A 26,597-nucleotide genomic window follows, 5' to 3' on the forward strand; every position below is an offset into this window, starting at 1 on the left:
TATCATGTAGGGGCAAGACATACCAAGACTAGAGAGTAGAGATGTCACTATAAAGAATAGTATTTGCATCCCAGTTAATGACAGTTTTAGAGGTACACAAACTCATCATCATCATACCTGCCTTAATTTCGCACGAACATGGGTCAGCACATGAATTATCTATTTTCAGTCTTTATTATTGTAAGCCATCTGACATTTTAGTATTTTACAGGTAAAAGCAACTGTGAAATCTAAATTAAACTAGAGTAGAGATTCTAATTCCTATAAGCATCCTCGCTTCTTCTGCGCATCTTCAATGTGTTAATGATATGCATTATTCTTGTTCCTCTTCTCCACTACAAAGATTAGTGTCATTCACGGAGGACAAAAAGGACATTGCAAAATAGTTGTGGAAGAAATGGAAGGTCATATTCCAAAGACTAATACCATAGCTTTATGTCTTCTATTTCACTTGGGAGTTGGGGAATATGTGTTTTGAGTTTTAAAGGCAATAACTGGTGGTATATATGGATTTGAGTGGCTGATAATTAATATTGGCCTCATAACAACAGTTGCAAAACAGTTGTATCTTTAAAAAAGACTTAGGGTCCTTGTTTAATGTTAAAATTTTCAATTATGTAATGTTTATGATCAAATACCATCATACCTTTTTTATATTCTTGATCTCATGTTCTTGTGTTTCCTGTAATTTCTCGCAGAAACATGGAAAAGAATCTATACTTACAGAGTGAGGCATCCTTAGGATGCTTACAGACTAAGGCATATCCTTACAAACTGCAAGATAATGGAAACTCTTTTTAAGACGTTCCTGAGCTCAAGAATGGAGCAATTGCCAATTCAGGAAATGGTGCTGTGGAGCCTGCTAGTCCATTGAACAATGAGTCGTTTGCACCTCCAAATGAAAGTTATTATAGACCTATCTACAAGCAAGATATTTGCATGTGGTCGAACTTCCATCCTGATTTTCACAAAGTGCAGCAGAACCAGTGGAATGGCTTTGAGAGCTTTAGTTCGCTGAATCGGGAGTATAATTTTCCTGTTGGAGGCAGAGTTCAGTATCTGCCCTTCTGGATGTTCTCTCAATGTTATCCGCAAGAGTTCCAATTTCAAGAGTTCCAGTATTTTGTGGTTATGGACTTTGAGGCAACATGTGACAAGGATAGGAATCCCCATCCCCACGAGATCATTGAGTTTCCATCTGTTTTAGTGGATAGTGTGACTGGACAACTAGAAGCTTCTTTTCAAACATATGTGCGGCCTGTATATCATCCACACTTGAGTGATTTCTGCAAGGAGCTTACTGGTATCCAGCAACTTCAGGTTAGTTTGGAGTTTATTTTGCAAACTTCATTATATTATATTGCATGGAAGGGAAGTTATAGTTCTAGCCCGCTCCTAACAGAAAGAAATATAAGTAGCCTTTGGTGTGATGTGAACACGTCCATTAATTTATAGTGCACATTTTACTATATGACTGGGTCATTGGCATTGGCATTGGCATTGGCCAAGAAGATGATCCATGTGAGGGTACTTTACAGTGAATTATTAATATTTTTCATTATATGAGGAGAAAATATTTTTTGAATGAAATATTAAGTTGTTGACACAGTGACACCTCGTCAATTATATGTATGTTAAAGAGGGTTAGATGAACCAATAAGGAAGGCCATGGATAAGAGAAGGTTGATTCAGGATATTCTAACACTCGAGAAGACTCTGAAAAGTCCGAGGTTGCTTAAGCTTTTAACAAATTAAACAACTTCTATCGATTTTTTAATAAATCTTGCAGAATCGTTCTTTAGTTTCATTTGCGGTTGTGACAAAAAGTAAAATAAAAGTGCATCAATCAAGTTACTTGCTTTGGAATCTGAGTGGGCCTTTTCATCAGAATCTACTACTTCAATAGGCTGCAACACAGCTTTAATTAGGTCAATGATGCTTGTGGCGCATGTATGTTTTATAGAAGAAAGTGATAGAATATGGTCAAGATATGTAGGTTCTCGATTAAGAGCCTCTTCACCTGAAATCAGAATATGATTAAGATATGTAGGTTCTCGATTAAGAGCCTAGTGAAATTCAATGGAATGGTTATAGCTAGTACATTTTGGGTTCCACTTCCTGCACCTGCTGATTCCCTACAACCGTAGGAATGATACCCCACTTATCGTGTCACGCGATGCAGATCTATCACCCTTACAAACGTCTGTCAGTGGGTGGGTCTCATGGCATCTTAAAATGATTGCATGTTTAAAGTCCTGAGAAAAGGTTGGCTACCAGGATCTCTTTCACAGGCTTCTTTGTGTTTTCATGTGGTGAAAGTTTGATAAAGAATTTAGTGCTTCCCACATGTCCTCTAACATATGATAACATTCTTCCTGGGTGAGCAGGTGTGTTTGCAATAATTGATAGTTTATGGAAAAGCAGTGGTAATGTTTTATTAGGATGTTTATTGCTTGGAAATCTAAGATAATGTTCTTCATGTTCGCCATTTTCCCATTTTCCCATTTTCCCATCTTCATCGTCATTCTGTTATCTATGGAACTGCCAAGGACAGATCTCATTGTTAACGTTGTCGATAGTTGAGTTTTTGCTTACAATTTTTAGTGTTCTGTTCTTTGAACCTTCATTTCTGGTTTTCTGAAACCAGTATCTATTTATTAGGGTCTGTTGATTTTGTTCCCCTTGGACTTCACGTGATTGCCATACTTCAGTTTGCCAATGGAGTATTCACTGCTTCATAGATGGATACTCTGTGTTTCCGAAGCTCTTGTTTATTGTCAGTCTCAAGCAGAAGTGTGGAATAGTAAACATGATATGATTTTTAAGAGTAGGATAGAGTTTCTACAAATTGCCATCTTACTTCAATTTCACATTGTTGCAGAATCATTGAATACATGTAACTGAAATTCACCACATATTCTGACTTATTTTGTTTAGTTGGGCCACAAATGATGACTGATTACCAAGTCATCAATATATCAGATATTTTGTCCCCCTAATCAGCTATTCTGTCTTCTCTGATTACAATGAGTCTGAGTGATCTATTAATACCCATTCCATGCAGTAGTTCTTATCGTGCTCATTCTGATAATTGAACCATACTATTGATGCATCAGTCTGTAATGCTAATAATAATCCTGTAACGACTAGGTGTGGTGCCAGGTAGAAAGAGGCGTTCTTCTCTTAGTGAAGCTTTAGTGATGCATGATAAGTGGTTGGAAGACAAGGGAATGAAGCACACAAATTTTGTTGTTGTTACATGGTCTAACTGGGCTTGTCGTGTGATGTTAGAATCAGAGTGTCGTTTTAAGAGGATCCAGAAACCTCCCTACTTCAGCAGGTAATTCTAGTGAATTCTTTAATCCCATCTATCTTTGAATTATCTAATTTTGGAGAATGCTTTTTCACGACGATAATAAAAGCTTCTGACTTGGTTCTCTTTTGAACTCTGGCTCAGATGGATCAACTTGAGAGTTCCATTCAATGACGTATTTGGTGGAGTCCGCTGCAATCTCAAAGAGGCAGTTCAGCTGGCTGGGTTAGCATGGGAGGGACGTGCACACTGTGGCCTTGATGATGCCAGGAACACTGCTCGTCTGATCGCCAAATTGTATAGCTGTGGCTTCAGGTTTTCTATAACAAATTAACAGAGATGAACTTCCTTGAAGTGGACTTCTTATTTGGCCTCAGCTTTCACTTAAATGTGACCCCCAACACATTTCACACTTACTGTTCCTATCTCCATAGGGAGATGTTGGTTGAAACAATTCCTCTAAGTTGATCAGACTCTTCTCTAAGCTTAGGAAAATCTCTAAAGCTTCATTGTTGCTTCAGCGAAGATGAATCCTCCCATCAACACCAACTTGCTGTTTAGGCTTTAGTAGATAAAACTTTTTATCCAAGTTTAGATTCTCAATTTCTCATGTTGTAGCTTAATAAATGAGAAACAAAAATTATAGAGTTTTTTTTTTAATGAGTTGCCATATTTTTTATTCTTTTTGGTTTTTAGTAATTTCTCTTTCCATTTTTGGTTTAGTCATTAAATCCATAATTGATTTGTATTTGGTTGTTTGGTATAATTTCTTACATAAATGATTATCTAAGAACTATTTGTGTTGGAATTGGTTTTGAAAACATAATAATTTTTATTTGTACCTGGAGTAAAAACATATTACATTGTGGGAAAAAAAAACAGATAAATTATGGAACATAGGTCTGAAAATCCAATTCTCCCACCACCCCATCCATCGACAAGCCAACTCTTCATCGTAGCCCGGGCAAGTTTTTCTCTTTCGGTCCGATTGTTATCATTTTGTAAAATTATCGTGTTTTTTTTATAAAGCATATTGGAAATCTATATTAAGCTCGTCTTTCACATTTTTTGCATTTACTGTTTATGAAAAAAAATAACTAACGATCGAAGGATTCATTGGTAAAAGAACTCTTGCCATAATGCCATCTTTAGTGACACAGCAAAGCACAATAATGTCATCCATCAATATTTACCCATGCCACCCTCACTCCTTCACTTATATCCATTCAAGAATATCAAATTAATTAACATCATGACGAATCGCCACTTCTCATGTGTGATCCTCGTCCTCTTTTTCCTTGCTGCCGCATCTGGCGATTCCAACTCTGTAAGTGTTTTATCATTCCAAGTACAATATATTAAACCATAGACATTTAGAATCATAGGTTATACCTTATTTTTATATATCTTACCCATTATATATGTTTATAACATCATGCTCTATCCATCTTGTTTTCATAAGAGGATCTCAGATCTCGAGAAATGGGGTTTAAATGTTTAATGGGTCCCAAATATGACTACTACGAGAGGAGTAATCTTGATATATTCAGTGGCAAAGGCCCATGCATAGGCGCTCCATTGTGTCGTATCAATGTAACATCAGATGGACTAGGGGCCATCACGGAAGGTATTGTGATTACGTGGAGGTGACATCAACGGGGCCACATGAAGGTTGCAGCCAGACTATTTTCTACGTCGGCCAATGGCTTGGCACTGATGCTCAGGGCCGGCTCAACCCAAAGTGTGGCCTAAGGCGGATTTCATACATGGAGGCTTTTTTTCTCAAAAATTTAATAAAAAAAATTAGTATATAAGCAGTAAGAAACTAAGAATTGAGGCCTATTTTCGGAAGTTTGCTTTCCCACGTATTCTGTGCGGAGGCCTATTTTTAAGGAAAGGATTTACATATTTAGAGTCTTAGTTTTAGAAATTTATTTTGGGTTTTATGATATAATCGAAATTAAAACCTATTTTTAAGGTAAACTTTGGGATTTCCCAACAAATCAGGCAATTTACGAGGCCTTTTTCAAAGTGAGGCCTTAGGCGGTTGCTTTTTTTACATAAAGGACAAGCCGGCACTGCTGATGCTCCACCTTATAGTCTTATAGCTCTTCTTGATGGATGCTCACCGTTACATAAAAAAGACACCAACATCGGCACCACCGCACCTCATGTGCATGTTAGGAGGGCCCCTTTTGCTGTCCGGAAAAATCAAGAAAATGGAGCTTTGCTTTCAGTCAAATCGAATAATAATAAATAATGTTTGTACTGGTAATATTTAAGTGGTGTTTGGTAGGGGAATGTGTTGGAATCTCTTGTGTATTTCTAAATACTAGTGTGTGTAAAGTAGAGGAGATGAACAAAGGGTGTTCTCTCCATTTTAGTGCATAGTAGATAGTCCCACATTGGTTATCCACCACATCGGGTAGGGTTCGGGCTTGGGCTTGGGCTTACTGTTGTGGGTAGTGGTTTGACCAATAGCCTAAACTTGTTTTGCTTTTTTCTTGGGTAGCAAGTTTCGGTGTTCTATTAGGAGTTGGTCTCTCTTCCTTATCTGTTTAGGAGAGTGACCTAACCTTTATAAATAGGACTGTGAGTCCATAGAGGAGATGGACTTCATCAGAAACCCATCTCAGAGAAACAGAAACTATAACCTATTCTATTCTTCTTCTCTTCTTCCCCTTCACCGAGAGAGAGTTATATTGTTGTTGTTCAGAGGGTAGTCGTTTCTAGTGCAAAGTCGTCATTGTTAACCATTGAATCCCCGTGAGGAAGATGTCATCACCTTTCTTTTCTTACACCCTTTGGAAGGGCAAAATCTTTCCTTAAGGACTGACTAATCCGGCGCTTGGTTATTACCCGCACTAATTGTCCCTTGTCTATCGTTTTTCTTCGTTTCTACTCTAGTTGTTGTATTGATACAACTATTCTAGCAATTTTAAGGAAAGAGTTTTGTAGTAGAACAAAGGAGAGTGTTTTAATACGGCAATCAAAAGATAAGTTTTTTTTACTTTGATTTATTGTTTGTGCTATTGGGTTATGACTTTAGAAATTTTCTAATAATTTCGGTTTTGATAGGGAAACCAATTAAAGATTAAATATTTATTGATCTTTTGTGGTTTATCAAACCCTATATGGTTGTAGACCTTTCTCCTACGTTTGTTGGAGTCAAATATGAGATTTCTATCAAGAAAAACGTCAAAGTTCGTCTTTTTGACAGCTGCGTCACTCGTTACGGAAACTGCTATAACTTTCAGCTCAGAGCTCGGTTTTGCAATCCGCTTCTTGTGTTGGATAGCTGATTCAAAGAGCTTTCCAGTGGTATAAGGCTTGATACCAAATTCGTCCTGAGCTAGTTTAGAATTACAATTCTTTTGAACTGTTTTTCTAGGAGGAAAATATGGTAATCCGGTTTTTCAATCGGTTAGGTATCGTATTCTTTCACTCTTTGCAATTCTTTTGGTTTGATTATATGGTGATATTCTTGCCTTGAGTTGCATGCTAGTTTTCTTAGGAGGGAAATTCTTAAGCTTAAACTTCTTTAATAACCTAGTCAACAAATTATACGTGTTTATCATTGAGGAATTAATTGGTTTGACTAGAAGTAGTTTGATATTAATTTTCTTTGTACATATGTAGATGTATATAGATGGTCTAAGAGAGACCTTAAGATAGTTAATATCAACCACACTCAAATCTTGGATAGTAATTATAATGTATTCAATGCATAATTGTTTACCTTTATTGAGTGAACGTGTTGTTAGACGATGGTTATAATTGTAAAAGACATTAATGGGTTGAGCCGTTAGATGAGATAATTTGTAGCTTATATCCAATATAGCATATGTTAAAGTTGTGTAGCATACTAGTTTTGGATATTAACCATCGTGGATTTACTTTAAACTTGATGATAGTTTATTGGTAAATTTTTCTAGTTGAAGACATTAATGGGTTGAGCCATTAGATGTTGTGGTAGTACTTGAGGTCTTGTTGATAGGGTATTCTATCTTACTTGAGCTCATGTAAAAAGAGGAGGTAGAGTCCTCAGGTTGTTTTGCATATTCAATTGGCTAGATTTGCTTAAATATCGTATACTTTTTGTTGTGAGGGGTACAGTTAAAGTTTACTTTTCCTGAACCTATGATATGATATTTACCATGTTTAGCATGAATGCATTATTTAACATTGGCATGAAGCTTAACCATGTCATATATTATTAAGTAATAAGCATCGTTGTCTACGAGAGGAAACAATATAGGAAACAATCAATATCCTCTTAAACCTAATTTAGTCAAGGAGATGTAAGGTAATGGATTGTCTTCTTAGACAATATCCTCCAGTGACTATTTTAGACAAAGAGATGTAACGCTTGTAGATTGTCTTATTAGGCATTATCCTCCTATGACTATGAATAAATAGTCAATGTGATGTACAAGTGCGTGTATTGTCTCCCTATGATAGTTGGAATGTTGAATGATGAAAAGAAGGATGATAATGATATTATCTCGGGTAAAACCCTTTTCATCTAATTCTTCTATTTTTTAAGATTCATTAGAATCTTTTGTGGATTTCCGTTCATATAGATAACATGAACATAATATGACTATGTTTAATATGATCAAGAATCATAGACTTGAGTAAAGTATATTCTTGTCATAAGAGTGCATTTTATTGTTGTTGTTTCTTTTAGTGTTTGTAGCGGTATAATGTGTTTTGCATGTAAGTTTGATTAGGTTGAGTAACCATTGAACTGTGGGGGGTGGTGACCCATATGTATAACACTGTTTTACCATAGTTTATCTCACAAGATAATTGGAAAGACACTGAACTACAAAGTATGGAAAGGTCTTGGGCCTATCCAAAAATGCTTCAAAATGTGAGGGGTGTCTTGCCAAGGCTATTGTGAATGAATCTAAAAGAAATATTTTTTTGAGACCTAGAACTATCTAGTAGATGTTCATTGGTGAAACTCATAATAGTGATGTTTGTTTTAGTTGTCATGCGCGATAACAATCTTGTAGATACCACACTATTATTGAATGTCTTATATGCTACTTTTATTTTGAGGATGTGCTTTATGTAAAATTGGCATAGAGTGGTTGGATGTTCATAATGAACTACGTAAGAGGATCCCATAATTCCTGAATAAGAAATTTGGAAGACTATTAGTGAGTATATCCACCATTTACGGTGATGATGTTTATATGTTTCTTGAGGAAGATTCATTAACCTATAAGGAAGTTGTCTGTCTATGAGAAGTGTCCTTTTTGAAGGATATAACTTTTCTAAACTGGACTCTTGATTTATTGGGGGATCTATAGGTTGAATTGGATCTTCAAGAGAAAACTAAAACGTGATAGTAGTATTGCAAAATACAAGGCTAATAATAATAGCCAAGGGGTTTCAATCAGAGACAAGATTTATACTACTTTGAAACCTTGCTCATGTAACTAGAATTTATTCTATAGAATTCTAAAGACTCTAGTTGAGTAGTTGTGCGGAACTACAATACCAAGTAGTATCAGGTGATGAGCTTAAGGTATACAATTTAGTTAAATCTTTGTATGAGTTAATTCAAGCGCCTATAAATGGCATGAGCAATTCAACAACATATTAGTGTCATATGGATGTCAAAGTACCGTTGTTGATAAAAAAATATGTACTTTCTTTAGAGTAAAGCAAGACATATGTGTTAATCTCTCTTTGTTTAGATGATTTAATATCATGAGTGTTAGCATTGAGAATGTGTATGAGATAGAGAAATTCCTATTTGAAACACATAATAGACCGTCATTGGAAATGATAGTTCATTATGTTGTTAAACTCATTTCAGAATCGCTATATTCAGTTGTCAAGATGTTGACGCTTGAATATGGTTGAAGACCACAACAGCACCTTTAAACCGTGACCGCCCGATGGTATAGGGGAATTTCGGGCAATACAGAATTGAATGATTGGTGAATATAGGAATTAAAACTTATGTTGGTCTCATTATGTTGTTATAGCACTTAGTAGAAATATTTTTCATTGAAAGGTATGAGTATTATGATAGTAAGCATGTGTTAACACCTATTGTGGCAAATATCCATCTTATGAAAAAAATAGTCTACTTGTGTTTTCTCATACTAAATATGTCAATATCATTGGTAGCCTATTATACTTGATGGATTATATATGTGAGACATGACATTGCCTATATTAATAGCATACTGAGTTGATAACCCATTGTTCTTATAAAGAACATTGGATGTATATTGTCAAAATATCCAAGTATTATAGCAGAGCCATTGATTATGGACTGATATTTAGTAGATTTCCATCATTGTTGGAAGGGTAATATGTTATAAACTGGATCCAGTAATGTTTATGTGTTTACCTTTGGTGGAAATTGAGTGTCTTGGATATCATCCAAGCTAATCGCCTTAGAAAAGGCATGTGATGATGTTGAGTGGGTTAGCAACCTCTTGGCAAATCTTTCCATTGGCTCTAAATAGTCTCCTGATGTGTATATGCTTTGCAACTGTCTTATTGTAATAGCTAAGACATAAAGAAATATGTGCAAGGGGAAAAGAATACATGTAAGTTTGAGATATAACTTAATCAAGCAGCTGCTAGAGATTATGTTATGTTGGACTTAGTTTGGCCACATGTCTAACCACACCACTTCTTTGGAGGCAAATGGTTATACGTCGAGGGGGATGGGACTTTTGCCTTAGATAGAGGGCGATACTGACGGCAACCCCACCTATGTGATTGGAGATCCCATGAATTAGGTTCAAAGGGAAAAACAAGTCATCTCGTAGCTCTGGTATGCTATTGTCTTTTTTTGAGACGTCCCACCCTATGACTAGATAACATTTTTTGTATACTTTGTATAACTTGAATTGCAATGAGTAAGGATGAGTTATTTTACTCTTATTGGAATCCGTAGTCCATTTTATAATGAGATAGTGTATTTTAACCGCAATGTACACTTAATGGATATCCACCTACGGAATGTAGAACCTGGCCGGTTCTTATGAAGTATTCGTGCAAGTACTTTCTGAGCATTCATGGAACACAAATGAGGGCCAAAAAGCAAACACCGCTATAAATGTATATAATGAAAGAGAAATGTGACTACAAGGGAATGTTGGTTCAAAGATTTTTAATCCACCACTTTCAATGCATTATAAGACATGTTACCCTATGACCGTTCAAGCCCGTGAAACACACCAAGATCTTATGCATTGTTTTTCAATTCTCTCTCGCATATCGTTAACCCATTTCTTTTGTAATATCCTATTCCAAAATAGTGGGGACTATTAGTATTTTGAAATAGTGGGGATTGTTGGAATCTCTTGTGTATTTCTAAATACTAGTGTGTGGTGCAAAGTGGAGGAGATGAACAAAGGGTGTTCTCTCCACTTTAGTGCATAGTAGATAGTCTCACATTGGTTATCCACCACATCGGGTAGGGTTCGGGCTTGGGCTTGGGCTTACTGTTGTGGGTAGTGGTTTGACCAATAGCCTAAACTTGTTTGCTTTTTTTTTTCTTGAGCAAAGAAGTTTCTGTTCTATTAGGAGTTGGTCTCTCTTCCTTATCTGTTTAGGAGACTGACTTAACCTCTATAAATAGGACTGTGAGTCCATAGAGGGAATGGACTTCATCAGAAACCCATCTCAGAGAAACAAAAACTATAACCTATCCTATTCTTCTTCTCTTCTTCCCAGCCTTGAGAGAGTTATATTGTTGCTCTGTAGGGTAGTCTACTATCTATATACTAAAAGTAGAGACCTCATGGGAGAATTTTTCTCTCCTATGTGGCACTCTAATATGAGAGTTAGTTTTTTTCTCACCTATGTGGCACTATAATATGAAAGATAATATTTTCTAATAGCCTACAATCCCACTTACATGAAACCTCTTTGAAATTTTCTCTCTCCTATGTGACACTCTAATATGAGAGTTAGCCTTTTCTCTATCCTATGTGGCAATGTAATATAAAAGATAGTATTTTCTAATAGCCTACAATCGCACGTACATATAAACTCTTTGAAGAGTTTGAATGTATTTATAATTCTTATATTTGGAGAGTTTAAGTATATTTTCAATTCTTATATATTTGATTAAATAAAAAAAAATTGCTAAAAAATAGATGATTTGTATAAGATAATTTCTTATTATGAATAAAACACTTTTAGTGTTCCAATTTTTATTTATTTGATCAAATAAAAAAAATTGCTAAAAAATTGGTGATTTATACAAACTAATTCCCTATTATAAATCATACAATTTTAGTGTCTATAATAAAGCACCAACTTATTTCGAATATATCATTAACACGGCCTCAAAACATAGTTAAAAACAATTATATAAAAAATAACATCACAAAATATATAATAGAAAATAAAAATAAAAAAATAACGGCAAAGCAATAATGACAAATATTTTAAAATATGTATAATACTAAATGAAACTAACATAAAAAAACAATTAATGGGGAACCAAAAATTGGATGCAAATGTATCAAACTAACCTCAAATAATATTTAACGGAAAATCAGAAACAGGATGCAAATGCAAGCATTAAACTAATCTTAAAAAGTAATTAATAGAAAATTGAAATATGGATACAACTGCATTAAACTAACCTTAAAGAATAATTAACGGAAAATCAAAACTTGGATGCAAATACATCAAACTAACATTAAAAAAATAATTGTCAGCAAATCGAAAACTAGATGCAAATGCATTGAGCTAACCCTCAAAGATTAAATTAATGGGAAATCGGAAACTGGATGCAACTGCATTGAACTAACCTAAAAGAAAAATTAATTATAAATTTGAAACATAATACAAATGCGTAGAACTAATCTTAAAAAATAATTAACGGGAAATCGGAAACCGGATGCACCTGCACTGAACTAATCTCAAAAAATACACTGGATGCAAACCCTCAAGAAGTAATTAACGGGAAATCGGAAACTGGTTGCAAATTCATGGAACTAACCTCAAACAATAATTTGCATTTCTTGAATTTGGATTAATATAATAATTAACTGGATGCAAATGCATTGAACTGACCTCGAAGAACAATTACTAGGAAATTAAAAATTGGATGCAAATATATATATTGAACTAACCGAAAAGAATAATTAACGAGAAATCATAAATTTGATGCAACTGCATTAAACTAATCTCAAAAAACAAATAACGGAAATTGGAAATTGGATGCAACTGCATTGAATTAACATCAAAATATAAATAACGAAAAATCATAAATTGGATGCAAATGCATTGAACTAACCTCAAAACATAGTTGGGTTATATGTTGTGGAAATGTCTCGATAAGTATAGTTTTGCATTTAAAATGGCGTTTATCTTATTTCTTTCCGTATGATTGGGATCTCTTTGCTATTCAAGTAGTTTCAATATATATGAATTTCGCCTTATTAGGTAATCTCACAAAACTTCAATCAAACTTATATTATTAAACAACAAAATGAAATTGAAAGGTTTTATCAAAGATGAGTTTTTTTAATGGAAAGTGAGGTTTTCATGCTATAAGAAATTTGGTTGAGTGATCAATATAATTAATATTAATATATAATAGTTCTGCATATTTGCAAATATTTTTCAGAATAATTAATATAACAATACATGTTCGTAGATAATCTTTGAAGATTCCACATAGTGAGCCATGCATAATTTAAATAATAATTAATGTAAAAATGGGAACTGGATAATCTTCGATGATCCCACATAGTAAATTAAGCATAATTTAATTTTTATGCCATGTTTGCAATGTCACTACAGATGGATTAGTAGAAGTTGGTATTACACACCACATTGGATAATTATAAGGAAATCGAAAACTAGATTTAAATACATAACTGAGCTCAAAGAGTAATTAACGGGAAATTGGAAACTTTATGCAAATGCAATAAACTAAACTCAAAAAGTAATTAACTAGAAATCGGAAACTGGCCGGATGCAATTGCATTAAACTAACGTCAGATAATAACTAACGGGAAATTAGAAATTGGATGCAAATCCTTGAAAAATATTTAACGAGAAATCGAAAACGGTATACAAATACATCAAACAAACCTCAAATAATAATTAATGGGAAACCGAAAATTGGATACGAATGCATTGAACTTAACTCAAAAAATAATTAACAGAAAATTAAAAACCGAATGCAACTACATTGAACTAACCTCATAGAATAATTAGTGGAAATCGAAACTAAATACAAATGCATTGAAATAACCTCAAATAATAGTTAACTTAAAATAAAAAACGGATATAATTGTATCGAACTAACCTCAAAGCATAAATAATCAGAAACTAGATGCATATGTATTGAACTAACCTTAAAAAATTATTAACAGGAAATCGAAAACTAGATCCAAATGCAATGAACTAATCTCAAAGACTAATTAATGAAACATTGAAAAATGGATGAAACTACATTGAACTAACCTAAATGAATAATTAACGGAAAATTATAAATTTGATGTAACTGCATTGAACTAACCTCAAAAAATAATTAACGGAAAATCGGAAACTTGATGCAAATGCATTAATTAAACTAACCTCAAAGAATAATTAACATAAAATCGGAAATTGGATGCAACTACATTGAACTAATCTCAAAGAATAATTAACGGAAAACTAAAAATTGGATGCAACTGCATTAAACTAAAATCAGATATTAACTAACGGAAAATCATAAATTGGATGCAAATACATTGAAATAACCTCAAAAAATAGTTAACTAGAAATCGGAAGTCAGATGTAACTGCATCGCGACTGACCTCAAAGTATAAATGTCCACTTTTTTAGCCTTCTCACATGAGTAATTACGAGTAATTAGGAACCCAAAATGAAAGTGAGTTTATAAAAACAGACTCTTACATGTATATAAACTGTATAGAAATTATAAACTATCGAACTAACATAAAAAAATAATTAACAAAAAATCAGAAACTGGATGCAGATATATTGAACTAACCTCAAAGAGTAATTAATGGGAGATTGGAACCTGGATGCAAATGCAATGAACTAATATCAAAGACTAATTAATGAAGCATCGAAAACTGGATGCACCTGTACTGAATTAACCTTAATGAATAACTAACGGGAAATCATAAAGTGGATGTAATTACACTGAACTAACCTCAAATAATAATTAACGGGAAATAAAAAACTTATGCAACTGCATTGAACTAACCTCAAATAATAATTAATGAAAAATTAGAAACTGGATGCAACGTACTACATTAAACTAACCTCAAAGAATAATTAATGAAAAATCAGAAACTTGATGCAAATGCATTGAACTAATAACCCTAAAATATATTTGTATTATATATAGGGAGAATAAATATCTCGAAAAATATAGTTTTGCATTTTAAATAGTGTTTATTATAATTCTTATTTATTGTGATTAGGAATGCTTTGCTATTCAAGTAGCTTTAATATTATCTTCGCCACATTGGGCATTCTCACAAAACTTCAATCAAACTTCTATTACTAAACCTAACAATAAAAATAAGTCGATGAGTTTTATCAAAGTTTGGTGCTTCCTTTTTATAGAGAGTGGTGCAAGAAATTTAAATGAGTAATTAATATAATTTTCTTATCTCATAGTTATGCATAGTTGCTAATATTTTTTAGAATAATTTAATATAATGGCACCCGTTCGTAGGACACGTTCATGTGATAAATCTTTTCAAGTGGGAGTAGTGTATTCTTTGAGGATATGGAAACAATCAATCTATTTTAGTTATTTGTACACATTAGTACGTAAGCCGAACGGTGATGATTTACCGCTAAATCATTATAAATCTAATAAAACTATTATACAAGCTAGATCGAGTTTAAGATAATTCTATTTAAAAATTACAGATTAATATCCTAAACCACAAAGTGAAGAGTCTATCTCAATTTTATCCCTTAGTTTCCAAATACTTATACATCATAATCGCTGGTCATTAACGTATTTCGGTTTATTTTCAATAAAAATATATTCTGATTCGAAAATTTGTATAAGACATTTTGTAAAACCTTTTTAGCACACAAAATATTTAATAGATCCCGGGCGTATGCCCGGGTCCAAAATCTAGTCTGTTCTAATGCAAAGTCAGGCTGCTGTTAACCATTGAATCCTGTGAGGAAGACGTCACTGCTGTCTTTCTGCACCACTGGAAGGAGCGAAATCTTTCTTTAAGGACAGCCTCTAATCCGCTACTTTTAGTTATTACCCCTTGCTAATTACATTTCTTGTTTCATCGCTCCTTCGTTCTACTCTACTACCGTTTGATACAACTATTCTAACATAATACAACTATTCTGTTAGAATAGTTGTCCTTTAATTGTCTGTCCTTTAATTGTTTGGTAGGGGAATGATAATTGTTTTCTCCATATATATTAATACAAAGTTGTATGAAATTAGTATCGCGAGCACATTTGACATTTACATTAAGTCTCATGTTATCTTGTTGTGCGATATTATAGATCCTACTTTGGGCATTTGATTTCAAATATATGGTTTTGAATGGAAAGGCATCTCCAAAGTACAGCTAAAACTTTGAAGTTGGAAAAGAGTAGATCGAAGCCAACTTTTTGACGACTGTTCTGAAATAATTACACCATTGTTATGTGTATATATACCATTAAGAGATGCTTAATCCTTAGAGCTTAAGCAAACAACAAACGGTATCTCACAGCTTCAACTGCTGGTGCTTTTTTAAAATGCCCAAGTCTGAGACACAAAGCAAGGAGGGGAAAAACCAACCTCCACCAGGTCTCTACTCAAATTTTCTCTGTTTTAATTTTTTTTTCCCACAAACAGATACATATTTTTGTCCATCGTTTCAGAGCAGTTCAAATTGAGTTTTTATTGAATAATTATGTTTTGTGATTTAAGGATATCCAAGTGAAAATCCAGAGGGGAAGAGGAGCTGTTGCCCACTGTCAAAAAAGAAGGGTGATAGAGGTTTCATCGAGGGATGGTACACTGTCAACTTTTCATACTCTTAGCAAGTTTATCATGATCGATTACCTATTCAACTATCTAGATCATTGGAAATGACAATCCTCTTGCAAAAATATAGCTATTGTTGCTCCTTTTATATTCTAAGCACTTGTTTTTTTAAAACTGGTGCAGCCTCTTTGCCTTGTGTTGCTGTTGGCTTTGTGAGGAGTGTTGCTACTGATGGAAACCGTAAATAGAAAGATGAAAGGCAGAGGTCGTTTGTGGCATCAGTTAACTAGATCGTATTTCATAATATGTGATCTGTATTGATAGTAGTATTTGGTGGTGATCGAGCGAATGCAATATACTTATTGACAAAATTATGTACTAGCGCTCAAGCATGTTCTAAATTGGATCTGAATACTTTTGAATTCTTGTTAAACGATATTGTTCTAGTTCGACTGTAATATATAATTCTCTTGCTATTGTAGCCTGTAGGTGTGGGGTGCCACTAACATGTTCAGTTGGCATTTCTGTGAGCCAAAAAATGTTTTGTTTAAATATCAAAACAAATAAGTACATAGAGGTAAGAGAAGAAACAAAAAAAAAACGATTGTGGGGTAAAAGAAGAGGCAAGATTAATGGAGAGATTGACTCATAAGTCATAAGCCAACAAATTTGAAGACTGAAACGGAGTATTCACTTTTGTAAATCAACCAAATTAATGACCATGTTTACCAAATTATTCTACAAGTCAACCAAATTATTCTACATTAATGAAAACACCGTATCATCATATCTGCTTGACTCTTTCCTCTCTATTCTCTATTACCAAATTATTAATGGAGATCTTGACAGGCAAGACCAAGTACACCTCGCAATGCTCCTAATTCTACAATTTGCAAAGATGATTTCAAAGGCAATATTAATGGAGATCTTGACAGACAAGAAAAAAATTGAAGGCTGAAACGGATGATTTCAAAGGCAGCATTAATGGAGATCTTGAGTAACTGAATAGGGGATGATTTCAAAGGCAACATTAATGGAGATCTTGACAAGCAATGCTCCTATATATTACTACACCACATACCTTTTAGTTCATACAATTCCCAAAGATGATTTCAAGCCAGGCATTTACAGTTTTTAACTTTTACATCATCTTCCTACTCTTTAACCAGTTGATGTCCCAAACAAAACCTTGTATGGCCACCTCTGGAAATGAGACTGATTTTCACTCTCTGATCGCTATTAAAGATGGAATTCAAGGCGGCTTAAGCTCCTGGAACCAATCTTCTCATTTCTGTCAGTGGCAAGGCATTACATGCGGCAAGCGTCATCAAAGAGTCATAAGTTTGAATCTTTCCCGCCAGAGTTTGGTTGGATCGTTATCGCCTCATATTGGAAACCTCACTTTCCTAAGGCTCATCGACTTAAAGCACAATCAACTCTACGGTGAGATCCCACAAGAAATTGGTCGGTTGTTTCGTCTTCAAAGACTCAATCTATTCAGTAACACTTTCGAAGGAGAAATTCCAGTCAATCTAACCCAATGTACTGAGCTCAGGTTCATTAATTTAGGTTGGAACAAATTGTCAGGGATTATTCTGGCAAAGCTTGGCTCATTTTCAAAGCTTGAATTCTTGGTTATTGGAAGAAACAAACTGACAGGAGTGCTACCCTCTTCTTTAGGTAATCTTTCGTCGCTTCAATTCTTCTCCACAGCTGATAATAAATTGGTTGGAAGTATTCCAGCCAGCTTTGGTAGACTGTCAAGATTACAAGAATTCACTGTTGGAGCTAATTTACTATCTGGTGAGGTCCCGTTAACAATTTTCAACATCTCATCCTTGAATATCTTAGCAATTTTCCTTAACCAATTTAGTGGTAGTCTTCCACCAGACATGGGCATCACTCTTCCTAATCTCGTCGGTTTCTATAGTGGTGGAAATAAACTTTCTGGACTACTCCCAGTTTCATTAGCTAATGCTTCTAAACTTCAACTATTTGATATTGCAGAAAACAATTTTAAAGGACAAATTCCTAAGGATTTTCAATTCCCTCAAGCTATTGAACAGCTAAATCTTGGACGTAATCATCTAGGAACAGGAGAAGCTCATGATTTGAGTTTTATCACTTATTTGACCAACTCCAGTAATCTAAATGTATTGGGCTTGGACGGAAACAATTTTGGAGGTGTTTTCCCGAACTCTATTACCAATCTCTCCAACCGAATGGAGAGGTTGTATCTAGGAGGCAATCAAATATCTGGAATTATCCCAGAAGGGATTGGGAACCTGGTCAGTGTGTTTATATTAGATCTCGGGTCTAATAACTTTTCCGGTAGTATTCCATCTTCTATTGGAAAACTCCGTAGTTTACAGGGGTTAACTCTGTCCTAAAACAAATTATCCGGACCGATCCCATCTTCTCTAAAACAATACTAAATTGAATGTATTGTATTTGGGAGGGGAACAGACTGGAAGGAAACATTCCTTCAAGTCTTGGTGCTCTAAGCCAATTGCAAAAACTGGGTCTGGGACAAAACAACCTAAATGATACCCTACCAAAAGAGATCTTTAATATTCCCACTCTGCTTCATCTTAACTTCTCTATGAACTCCTTAACTGGTTCCCTACCTTTAGAAGTAGGAAAACTAAAAAATCTTATTGATATCAAGGTGTCTGGAAATAAGTTGTCTGGTTTAATACCTAGTACTCTTGGTGAGTGTTTGAGTCTGGAAAATTTATACTTGGACGGAAATTTGTTTGAAGGGATAGTTCCTCAATCTTTGAGTTCTTTAAAGAATGTCAAAGAGTTGGATCTATCAAGGAACAACTTGTCTGGTGGAATTCCAAAATATTTGGAGGACTTTCCGTATCTCCAGATGTTGAATCTATCTTTCAATAAACTTGAAGGTGAGGTGCCAGTGAACGGGATCTTTAAAAGTGCAAGCAATTTTTCAAGAGTTGGGAATTCTTATCTCCTCGTGGGGGTATACTTGAACCGCAATTGCCGCCATGCCGATTTAACAAATCAGAAAGCAAGGTGTAAAAAACATGGAAGGTCCGATCCTTCCGGGATAGCAATTTTGATCGGTGTGGGTCGTGTTCATTCTTTTGGCATCGGGTTTCTAATATTTTATTTGAGAAGAAAAAGTAAACTTAAAATGGCTTCTTTGCCATCATTTAGCGATCGACATCTCAAGGTCTCATATGGAGATCTTTCTCGCCGAATCGGTGGATTTTCTCCGGCTAATTTTGTTGGTTCGTGGTTTTGGTAGTGTGTATAAGGGAATGCTTAACCAAGACGAAACCGTTGTTGCCAAGTAAAGTGTTCAAACTTCAATTGAGAGGAGCTTTAAAAGAGTTTCGTGGTAGAGTGTGAATCATTGCGTAATATCCGCCATCGAAATCTTGTTAAGATTCTAACTTCTTGCTCTAGTGTGGATTATGAAGGAAATGAATTTAAAGCACTAGTCTTTGAGTTCATGCCAAATGGAGGTTTAGATAAGTGGTTGCATCAAGAGATTAGCGAACAAGATGAAGAATCGAATTTGAACCTACTTCAAAGACTAAATGTCGCCATTGATGTTGCTTCTGCGCTTAGCTATCTTCATCGCGAGTGCCACGTTTTGGTTATTCATCGTGATCTAAAGCCAAGTAATGTACTTCTTGATAATGATATGGTAGCCCATGTTGGTGATTTTGGCTTAGCAAAGCTTCTTTTGGGATCAATAGAGAACTTGCATGATAATCAAAGTACCTTAACAGGGGTAAAGGGATCTATTGGCTATGCCGCTCCAGGTAGGAATTTAAAGATCGACGTATGTGGATTTCAGTCCTTTTTACAATTCATAAATGCATGAATTTAATATCTAGTATACCGCATCATTAGTTATAATTTTCTGTGCAACCTCATTTTAGTGAAACTCAATTCTTTTTGCCTTTTTTTTCTCTAGTTAAGTTCGACGCCAATAACACCCCAGTTACAGGAGGGCCTTGGATAGTTGGATGTTTTAAGCTCCAAAGATTATAGCATAGTTATTTAAATAGTCAATCGAAAAATAATAATTATGTAGATATATTAAAAGAGGAAAAAGGAATTGGTCGTTAGTGCAAATGAAAAGTTGTCAGAGAATCTATTAACTTGATCTAATTACTTTTTAGTCCATGTTAGTTGAATTAAAATTCCAAAGATCGATGATGAACAAACTGTGAATGTGGTGGTAATTAAGCTAGTTTGGTTACTTTTATTAATATCTTAACTGACGATTGTGGGGACCTTTTTAATCTCTCTATAGTAGAATGGATGTAAAACATTACGGTATTATTATTATATTTCTTTTTCTTTTGTTTCTTTTCTTTTTGCTGGACAATGGCTCTTAATATATATATATATATATTTATTTTCATTTAAATGATTTACTAAAAACTAGTGATTGATGTATATATTGCAGAATATGGTATGGGAGTTGATGCATCCATACAAGGTGACGTGTACAGTTATGGAATTATGGTGTTAGAAATGTTCACAGGAAGGAGACCAACCGATGAGATGTTTAAAGACGGTTTATGCCTTCATAACTATGCTAGCAACGGTTTGCAAGCTCAACTTATAAAGATTGTAGATCCAATACTTTTATCTGAAGGAGATGACACTTTAGGAGAGACTAATAGCATCAAAATTGGTAGTCATAGAAGAACAAAACTGCTAGAGTGCATGACTGCAATAGTCAGAATTGGGGTTGCATGTTCTGTGGAATCACCATCAGAGAGAATGGATATTAGAGATGTCTGCAGGGAATTGCACGCTATCAGAGATACATTTGTTGGTACTACGATTTGCATAGAACGTAACTGAGTCCAATGACGGTTTAATTGAAAGGTAAAGTCACATCTCTTACAAAATAAATTAAATGAATGTGAACGAGATAGAGAGAGCAGAAGAAGTTAAATTGGTGTTTTTCTATGTAATTTTTCCTTCATTTATATATGTTCTTCTGAAACATTCATAACATGGTTATTATGCAATCTTTGTTCAGACCAACTCAAATGGTCCCTTATTCCCTATGAAAAACTTCCTCCAAAACCATCTTCCTCCAATTTTGGGCCCACCATATCAGGGGGTAGGGCGAATTCCTCTATCTGCAACTGAATTTTTTAATATCCGCACCGTTCAGGGCAACTAAAGATTTTTTTGCATTTTAGTGTTATCCGGGTTGGTGGAATCAGATTTGGTTTTATTGACCCCACTCGGATATTTTCGAACCGACCGATTCGATATAGCCATATCCGACCGAATAGTTTGGGTTCGGGTCAATTTTCATATCCATTTATTTATTCGGTCCGTAATTTTTACGTATATTTTTGGGTTTTTTGCATTCTTAGTGTTATCCGATCGGGTTGGTCGGATTCGGATATAAGATTTCGGTTTTATTCGGATTTAGGTTCGGATTCGGATATTTTCAAACTATTCGGATTCGGATTCGGATATAGCCATATCCCTCGGGGCGTCCCTCTCGAACTAATGACCCCAATTCCCTACCCTAATGCAGGGTGGCTTTGAGGTCTAGCCCCGTCCACTCTAGGCAAGTTTACACGCCACTGCCTAATGGAGCACAATCCTTATCCGGCCACTGGAACTTTAGTTTGAAAAGTTTATCATTTGAAACTTTGACTACACTAGACGCCACTCTCACTGACCTGGCGTTTAACACCAGAAGCCACATAGTAAACATGAGCCTTGCCCCTAAGTAAAAACCTAAACATTCTACTTTTTTCTTGAATCACTGGGCGGCATTGAACTCCCTCAAATTGGACTGCAGACTTATTGGCTGAGCTCTTTCCGAAACTATTGTTCTGAACACTAAGAGGTGCCCAAAAGAGGATATACTTAGTTTCCAGAATGCAAATATTTTTTGACTGTTTGGTGTGCACTTATTTCTGTCTTTTTTTGTTTTGTTTTCCCCCAATTCACACACACACATACACAAGTAACTTATAATAGATAAACCAACAACAAGATTGGGATTCACAGTTGTGGAGTGTCTAACTTCTACACCCTTCAGTCCCTAGTTTCCTGCCTCAGTTGCGTAGGAGCAATTGCATGAGTGGCCTGAATGAAACACAAAGACTATCATGTAGGGGCAAGACATACCAAGACTAGAGAGTAGAGATGCCACTATAAAAATTAGTATTTGCATCCCAGTTAATGACAGTTTTAGAGGTACACAAACTCATCATCATCATACCTACCTTAATTTCGCATGAACATGGGTCAGCACATGAATTATCTATTTTCAGTCTTTATTATTGTAAGCCATCTGACATTTTAGTATTTTACAGGTAAAAGCAACTGTGAAATCTAAATTAAACTAGAGTAGAGATTCTGATTCCTCTGCGCATCTTCAATGTGTTGATGATATGCATTATTCTTGTTCCTCTTCTCCACTACAAAGATTAGTGTTTACATTCACGGAGGACAAAAAGGACATTGCAAAATAGTTGTGGAAGAAATGGAAGGTCATATTCCAAAGACTAATACCATAGCTTTATGTCTTCTATTTCACTTGGGAGTTGGGGAATATGTGTTTTGAGTTTTAATGGCAATAACTGGTGGTATAAATGGATTTGAGGGGCTGATAATTAATATTGGCCTCATAACAACAGTTGCAAAACAGTTGTATCTTTAAAAAAGACTTAGGGTCCTTGTTTAATGTTAAAATTTTCAATTATGTAATGTTTATGATCAAATACCATCATACCTTTTTTATATTCTTGATCTCATGTTCTTGTGTTTCCTGTAATTTCTCGCAGAAACATGGAAAAGAATCTATGCTTACAGAGTGAGGCATCCCTAGGATGCTTACAGACTAAGGCATATCCTAACAAACTGCGAGATAATGGAAACTCTGTTTAAGACGTTCCTGAGCTCAAGGATGGAGCAATTGCCAATTCAGGAAATGGTGTTGTGGAGCCTGCTAGTCCATTGAACAATGAGTCGTTTGGACCTCCAAATGAAAGTTATTATAGACCTGTCTACCAGCAAGATATTTGCATGTGGTCGAACTTCCATCCTGATTTTCACAAAGTGCAGCAGAACCAGTGGAATGGCTTTGAGAGCTTTAGTTCGCTGAATCGGGAGTATAATTTTCCTGTTGGAGGCAGAGTTCAGTATCTGCCCTTCCGGAATGTTCTCTCAATGTTATCCGCAAGAGTTCCAATTTCAAGAGTTCCAGTATTTTGTGGTTATGGACTTTGAGACAACGTGTGACAAGGATAGGAATCCCATCCCCAGGAGATCATTGAGTTTCCATCTGTTTTAGTGAATAGTGTGACTGGACAACTAGAAGCTTCTTTTCAAACATATGTGCAGCCTGTATATCATCTACACTTGAGTGATTTCTGCAAGGAGCTTACTGGTATCTAGCAACTTCAGGTTAGTTTGGAGTTTATTTTGCAAACTTCATTCTATTATATTGCATGGAAGGGAAGTTATAGTTCTAGCCCGCTCCTAACAGAAAGAAATTTAAGTAGCCTTTGGTGTGATGTGAACACGTCCATTAATTTATAGTGCACATTTTACTATATGACTGGGTCATTGGCACTGGCCAAGAAGATGATCCATGTGAGGGTACTTTACAGTGAATTATTAATATTTTTCATTATATGAGTAGAAAATAGTTTTTGAATGAAATATTAAGTAGTTGACACAGTGACACTTCGTCAATTATATGTATGTTAAAGAGGGTTAGATGAACCAATAAGAAAGGCCATGGATAAGAGAAGGTTGATTCAGGATATTCTGACACTCGAGAAGACTCTGAAAAGTCCGAGGTTGCTTAAGCTTTTAACAAATTAAACAACTTCTATCGATTTTTTAATAAATCTTGCAGTGACAAAAAGTAAAATAAAAGGCATCAATCAAGTTACTTGTTTTGGAATCTGGGTGGGCCTTTTCATCAGAATCTACTACTTCATTAGGCTGCAACACGGCTTTAATTAGTTCAATGATGCTTGTGGCGCATGTATGTTTTATAGAAGAAAGTGATAGAATATGGTCAAGATATGTAGGTTCTCGATTAAGAGCCTCTTCACCTGAAATCAGAATATGATTAAGATATGTAGGTTCTCGATTAAGAGCCTAGTGAAATTCAATGGAATGGTTATAGTTAGTACATTTTGGGTTCCACGTCCTGCACCTGATTCCCTACAACCGTAGGAATGATATCCCACTTATCGTGTCACGCGATGCAGATCAATCACCCTTACAAACGTCTGTCAGTGGGTGGGTCTCATGGCATCTTAAAATGATTGCATGTTTAAAGTCCTGAGAAAAGGTTGGCTACCAGGATCTCTTTCACAGGTTTCTTTATGTTTTCATGTGTGGTGAAAGTTTGATAAAGAATTTAGTGCTTCCCACATGTCCTCTAACATATGATAACACTCTTCCTGGGTGAGCATGTGTGTTTGCAATAATTGATAGTTTATGGAAAAGCAGTGGTAATGTTTTATTAGGATGTTTATTGCTTGGAAATCTAAGATAATGTTCTTCATGTTCGCCATTTTCCCATTTTCCCATTTTCATTGTCATTCTGTTATCTATGGAACTGCTAAGGACAGATCTCATTGTTAACATTGTCGATAGTTGAGTTTTTGCTTACAATTTTTAGTGTTCTGTTCCTTGAACCTTCATTTCTGATTTTCTGAAACCAGTATCTATTTATTAGGGTCTGTTGATTTTGTTCCCCTTGGACTTTACATGATTGCCATACTTCAGTTTGCCAATGGAGTATTCACTGCTTCATAGATGGATACTCTGTGTTCCGAAGCTCTTGTTTATTGTCAGTCTCAAGCAGAAGTGTGGAATAGTAAACATGATATGATTTTTAAGAGTAGGATAGAGTTTCTACAAATTGCCATCTTACTTCAATTTCACATTGTTGCAGAATCATTGAATACATGTAACTGAAATTCACCACATATTCTGACTTATTTTGTTTAGTTGGGTCACAAATGATGACTGATTACCAAGTCATCAATATATCAGATATTTTGTCCCCCTAATCAGCTATTCTGTCTTCTCTGATTACAATGAGTTTGAGTGATCTATTAATACCCATTCCATACAGACATACAGTAGTTCTTATCGTGCTCATTCTGATAATTGAACCATACTATTGATGCATCAGTCTGTAATGCTAATAATAATCCTGTAACGACTGGGTGTGGTGCCAGGTAGAAAGAGGCGTTCTTCTTAGTGAAGCTTTAGTGATGCATGATAAGTGGTTGGAAGACAAGGGAATTAATCACACAAATTTTGCTGTTGTTACATGGTCTAACTGGGATTGTCGTGTGATGTTAGAATCAGAGTGTCGTTTTAAGAGGATCTGGAAACCTCCCTACTTCAACAGGTAATTCTAGTGAATTCTTTAATCCCATCTATATTTGAATTATCTAATTTTGGAGAATGCTTTTTCACGACGATCATAAAAGCTTCTGACTTGGTTCTCTTTTGAACTCTGGCTCAGATGGATCAACTTGAGAGTTCCATTCAATGACGTATTTGGTGGAGTCCGCTGCAATCTCAAAGAGGCAGTTCAGCTGGCTGGGTTAGCATGGGAGGGACGTGCACATTTGGCCGCCAAATTGTGCTGCTGTGGCTTCAGGGTTTTCTATAACAAATTAACAGAGATGAACTTCCTTGAAGTGGACTTCTTATTTGGCCTCAGCTTTCACTTAAATGTGACCCCCAACACATTTCACACTTACTGTTCCTATCTCCATAGGGAGATGTTGGTTGAAACAATTCCTCTAAGTTTATCAGACTCTTCTCTAAGCTTAGGAAAATCTCTAAAGCTTCATTGTTGCTTCAGTGAAGATGAAACCTCCCATCAACACCAACTTGCTGTTTAGGCTTTCTTTGTTGTCATTTTAAGTCATTTGTTGTCACTTGTTTTCTCATCTGTTTTTAGAGTTTTGGACCTCAAGTTCAGTGGTATGTACAGATGGATATTTCTTCTTTACATTCTGGCCAACAAACACTCTATGTTCATGTTAATTATAGGCATTACTCTGTGACTCTTTAGTAGATAAAATTTTTTATCCAAGTTTAGATTCTCAATTTCTCATGTTGTAGCTTAATAAATGAGAAACAAAAATTATAGAGTTTTTTTTTTAATGAGTTGCCATATTTTTTATTTTTTTTGGTTTTTAGTAATTTCTCTTTCCATTTTTGGTTTGGTCATTAAATCCATAATTGATTTGTATTTGGTTGTTTGGTATCATTTCTTCCATAAATAATTATCTAAGAACTATTTGT

General features: G+C 35.1%; 2 protein-coding genes, 1 long non-coding RNA gene and 1 pseudogene across 7 annotated transcripts; all 4 read left to right on the forward strand.

Moving 5' to 3' along the window:
- Positions 1-483: 483 nt before the first annotated feature.
- LOC147484326 (uncharacterized) lies at positions 484-26,456 on the forward strand (annotated as a pseudogene). The gene is made up of 3 exons (XR_015206172.1): positions 484-1,320; positions 25,514-25,689; positions 25,807-26,456. The product of XR_015206172.1 is annotated as an uncharacterized LOC147484326 (transcript).
- On the forward strand, positions 2,274-3,992 carry LOC147484327 (uncharacterized). The gene is made up of 3 exons (XM_086580690.1): positions 2,274-2,379; positions 3,151-3,340; positions 3,458-3,992. Exons 1-3 carry the CDS (start codon positions 2,361-2,363, stop codon positions 3,645-3,647), a joined length of 399 nt encoding a protein of 132 aa, XP_086436816.1. The 5' UTR covers positions 2,274-2,360; the 3' UTR covers positions 3,648-3,992.
- LOC147484328 (uncharacterized) lies at positions 15,757-16,719 on the forward strand. The gene is made up of 3 exons (XR_015206173.1): positions 15,757-16,106; positions 16,230-16,314; positions 16,470-16,719. It is a non-coding gene; the product is annotated as an uncharacterized LOC147484328 (long non-coding RNA).
- Positions 17,063-23,705, forward strand: LOC147484329 (putative LRR receptor-like serine/threonine-protein kinase At3g47570). 4 transcript variants are annotated; one of them, XM_086580685.1, is made up of 3 exons: positions 17,063-17,966; positions 20,734-21,161; positions 23,093-23,705. In XM_086580685.1, the coding sequence occupies exons 1-2, from the start codon at positions 17,393-17,395 to the stop codon at positions 21,135-21,137; spliced, it is 978 nt and encodes a 325-aa protein (XP_086436811.1). In that variant the 5' UTR covers positions 17,063-17,392; the 3' UTR covers positions 21,138-21,161; positions 23,093-23,705. The 4 variants fall into 4 exon arrangements, with proteins under 4 accessions (XP_086436811.1, XP_086436812.1, XP_086436810.1 ...); XM_086580686.1 differs by lacking the exon at positions 23,093-23,705 and adding an exon at positions 22,622-23,048; XM_086580687.1 differs by lacking the exon at positions 17,063-17,966 and adding an exon at positions 19,623-20,080.
- Positions 26,457-26,597: the final 141 nt, after the last annotated feature.

Source organism: Coptis chinensis, chromosome 8 (genome assembly GCF_015680905.1).
Source record: "Coptis chinensis isolate HL-2020 chromosome 8, ASM1568090v1, whole genome shotgun sequence".
Classification (NCBI taxonomy): domain Eukaryota; kingdom Viridiplantae; phylum Streptophyta; class Magnoliopsida; order Ranunculales; family Ranunculaceae; genus Coptis; species Coptis chinensis.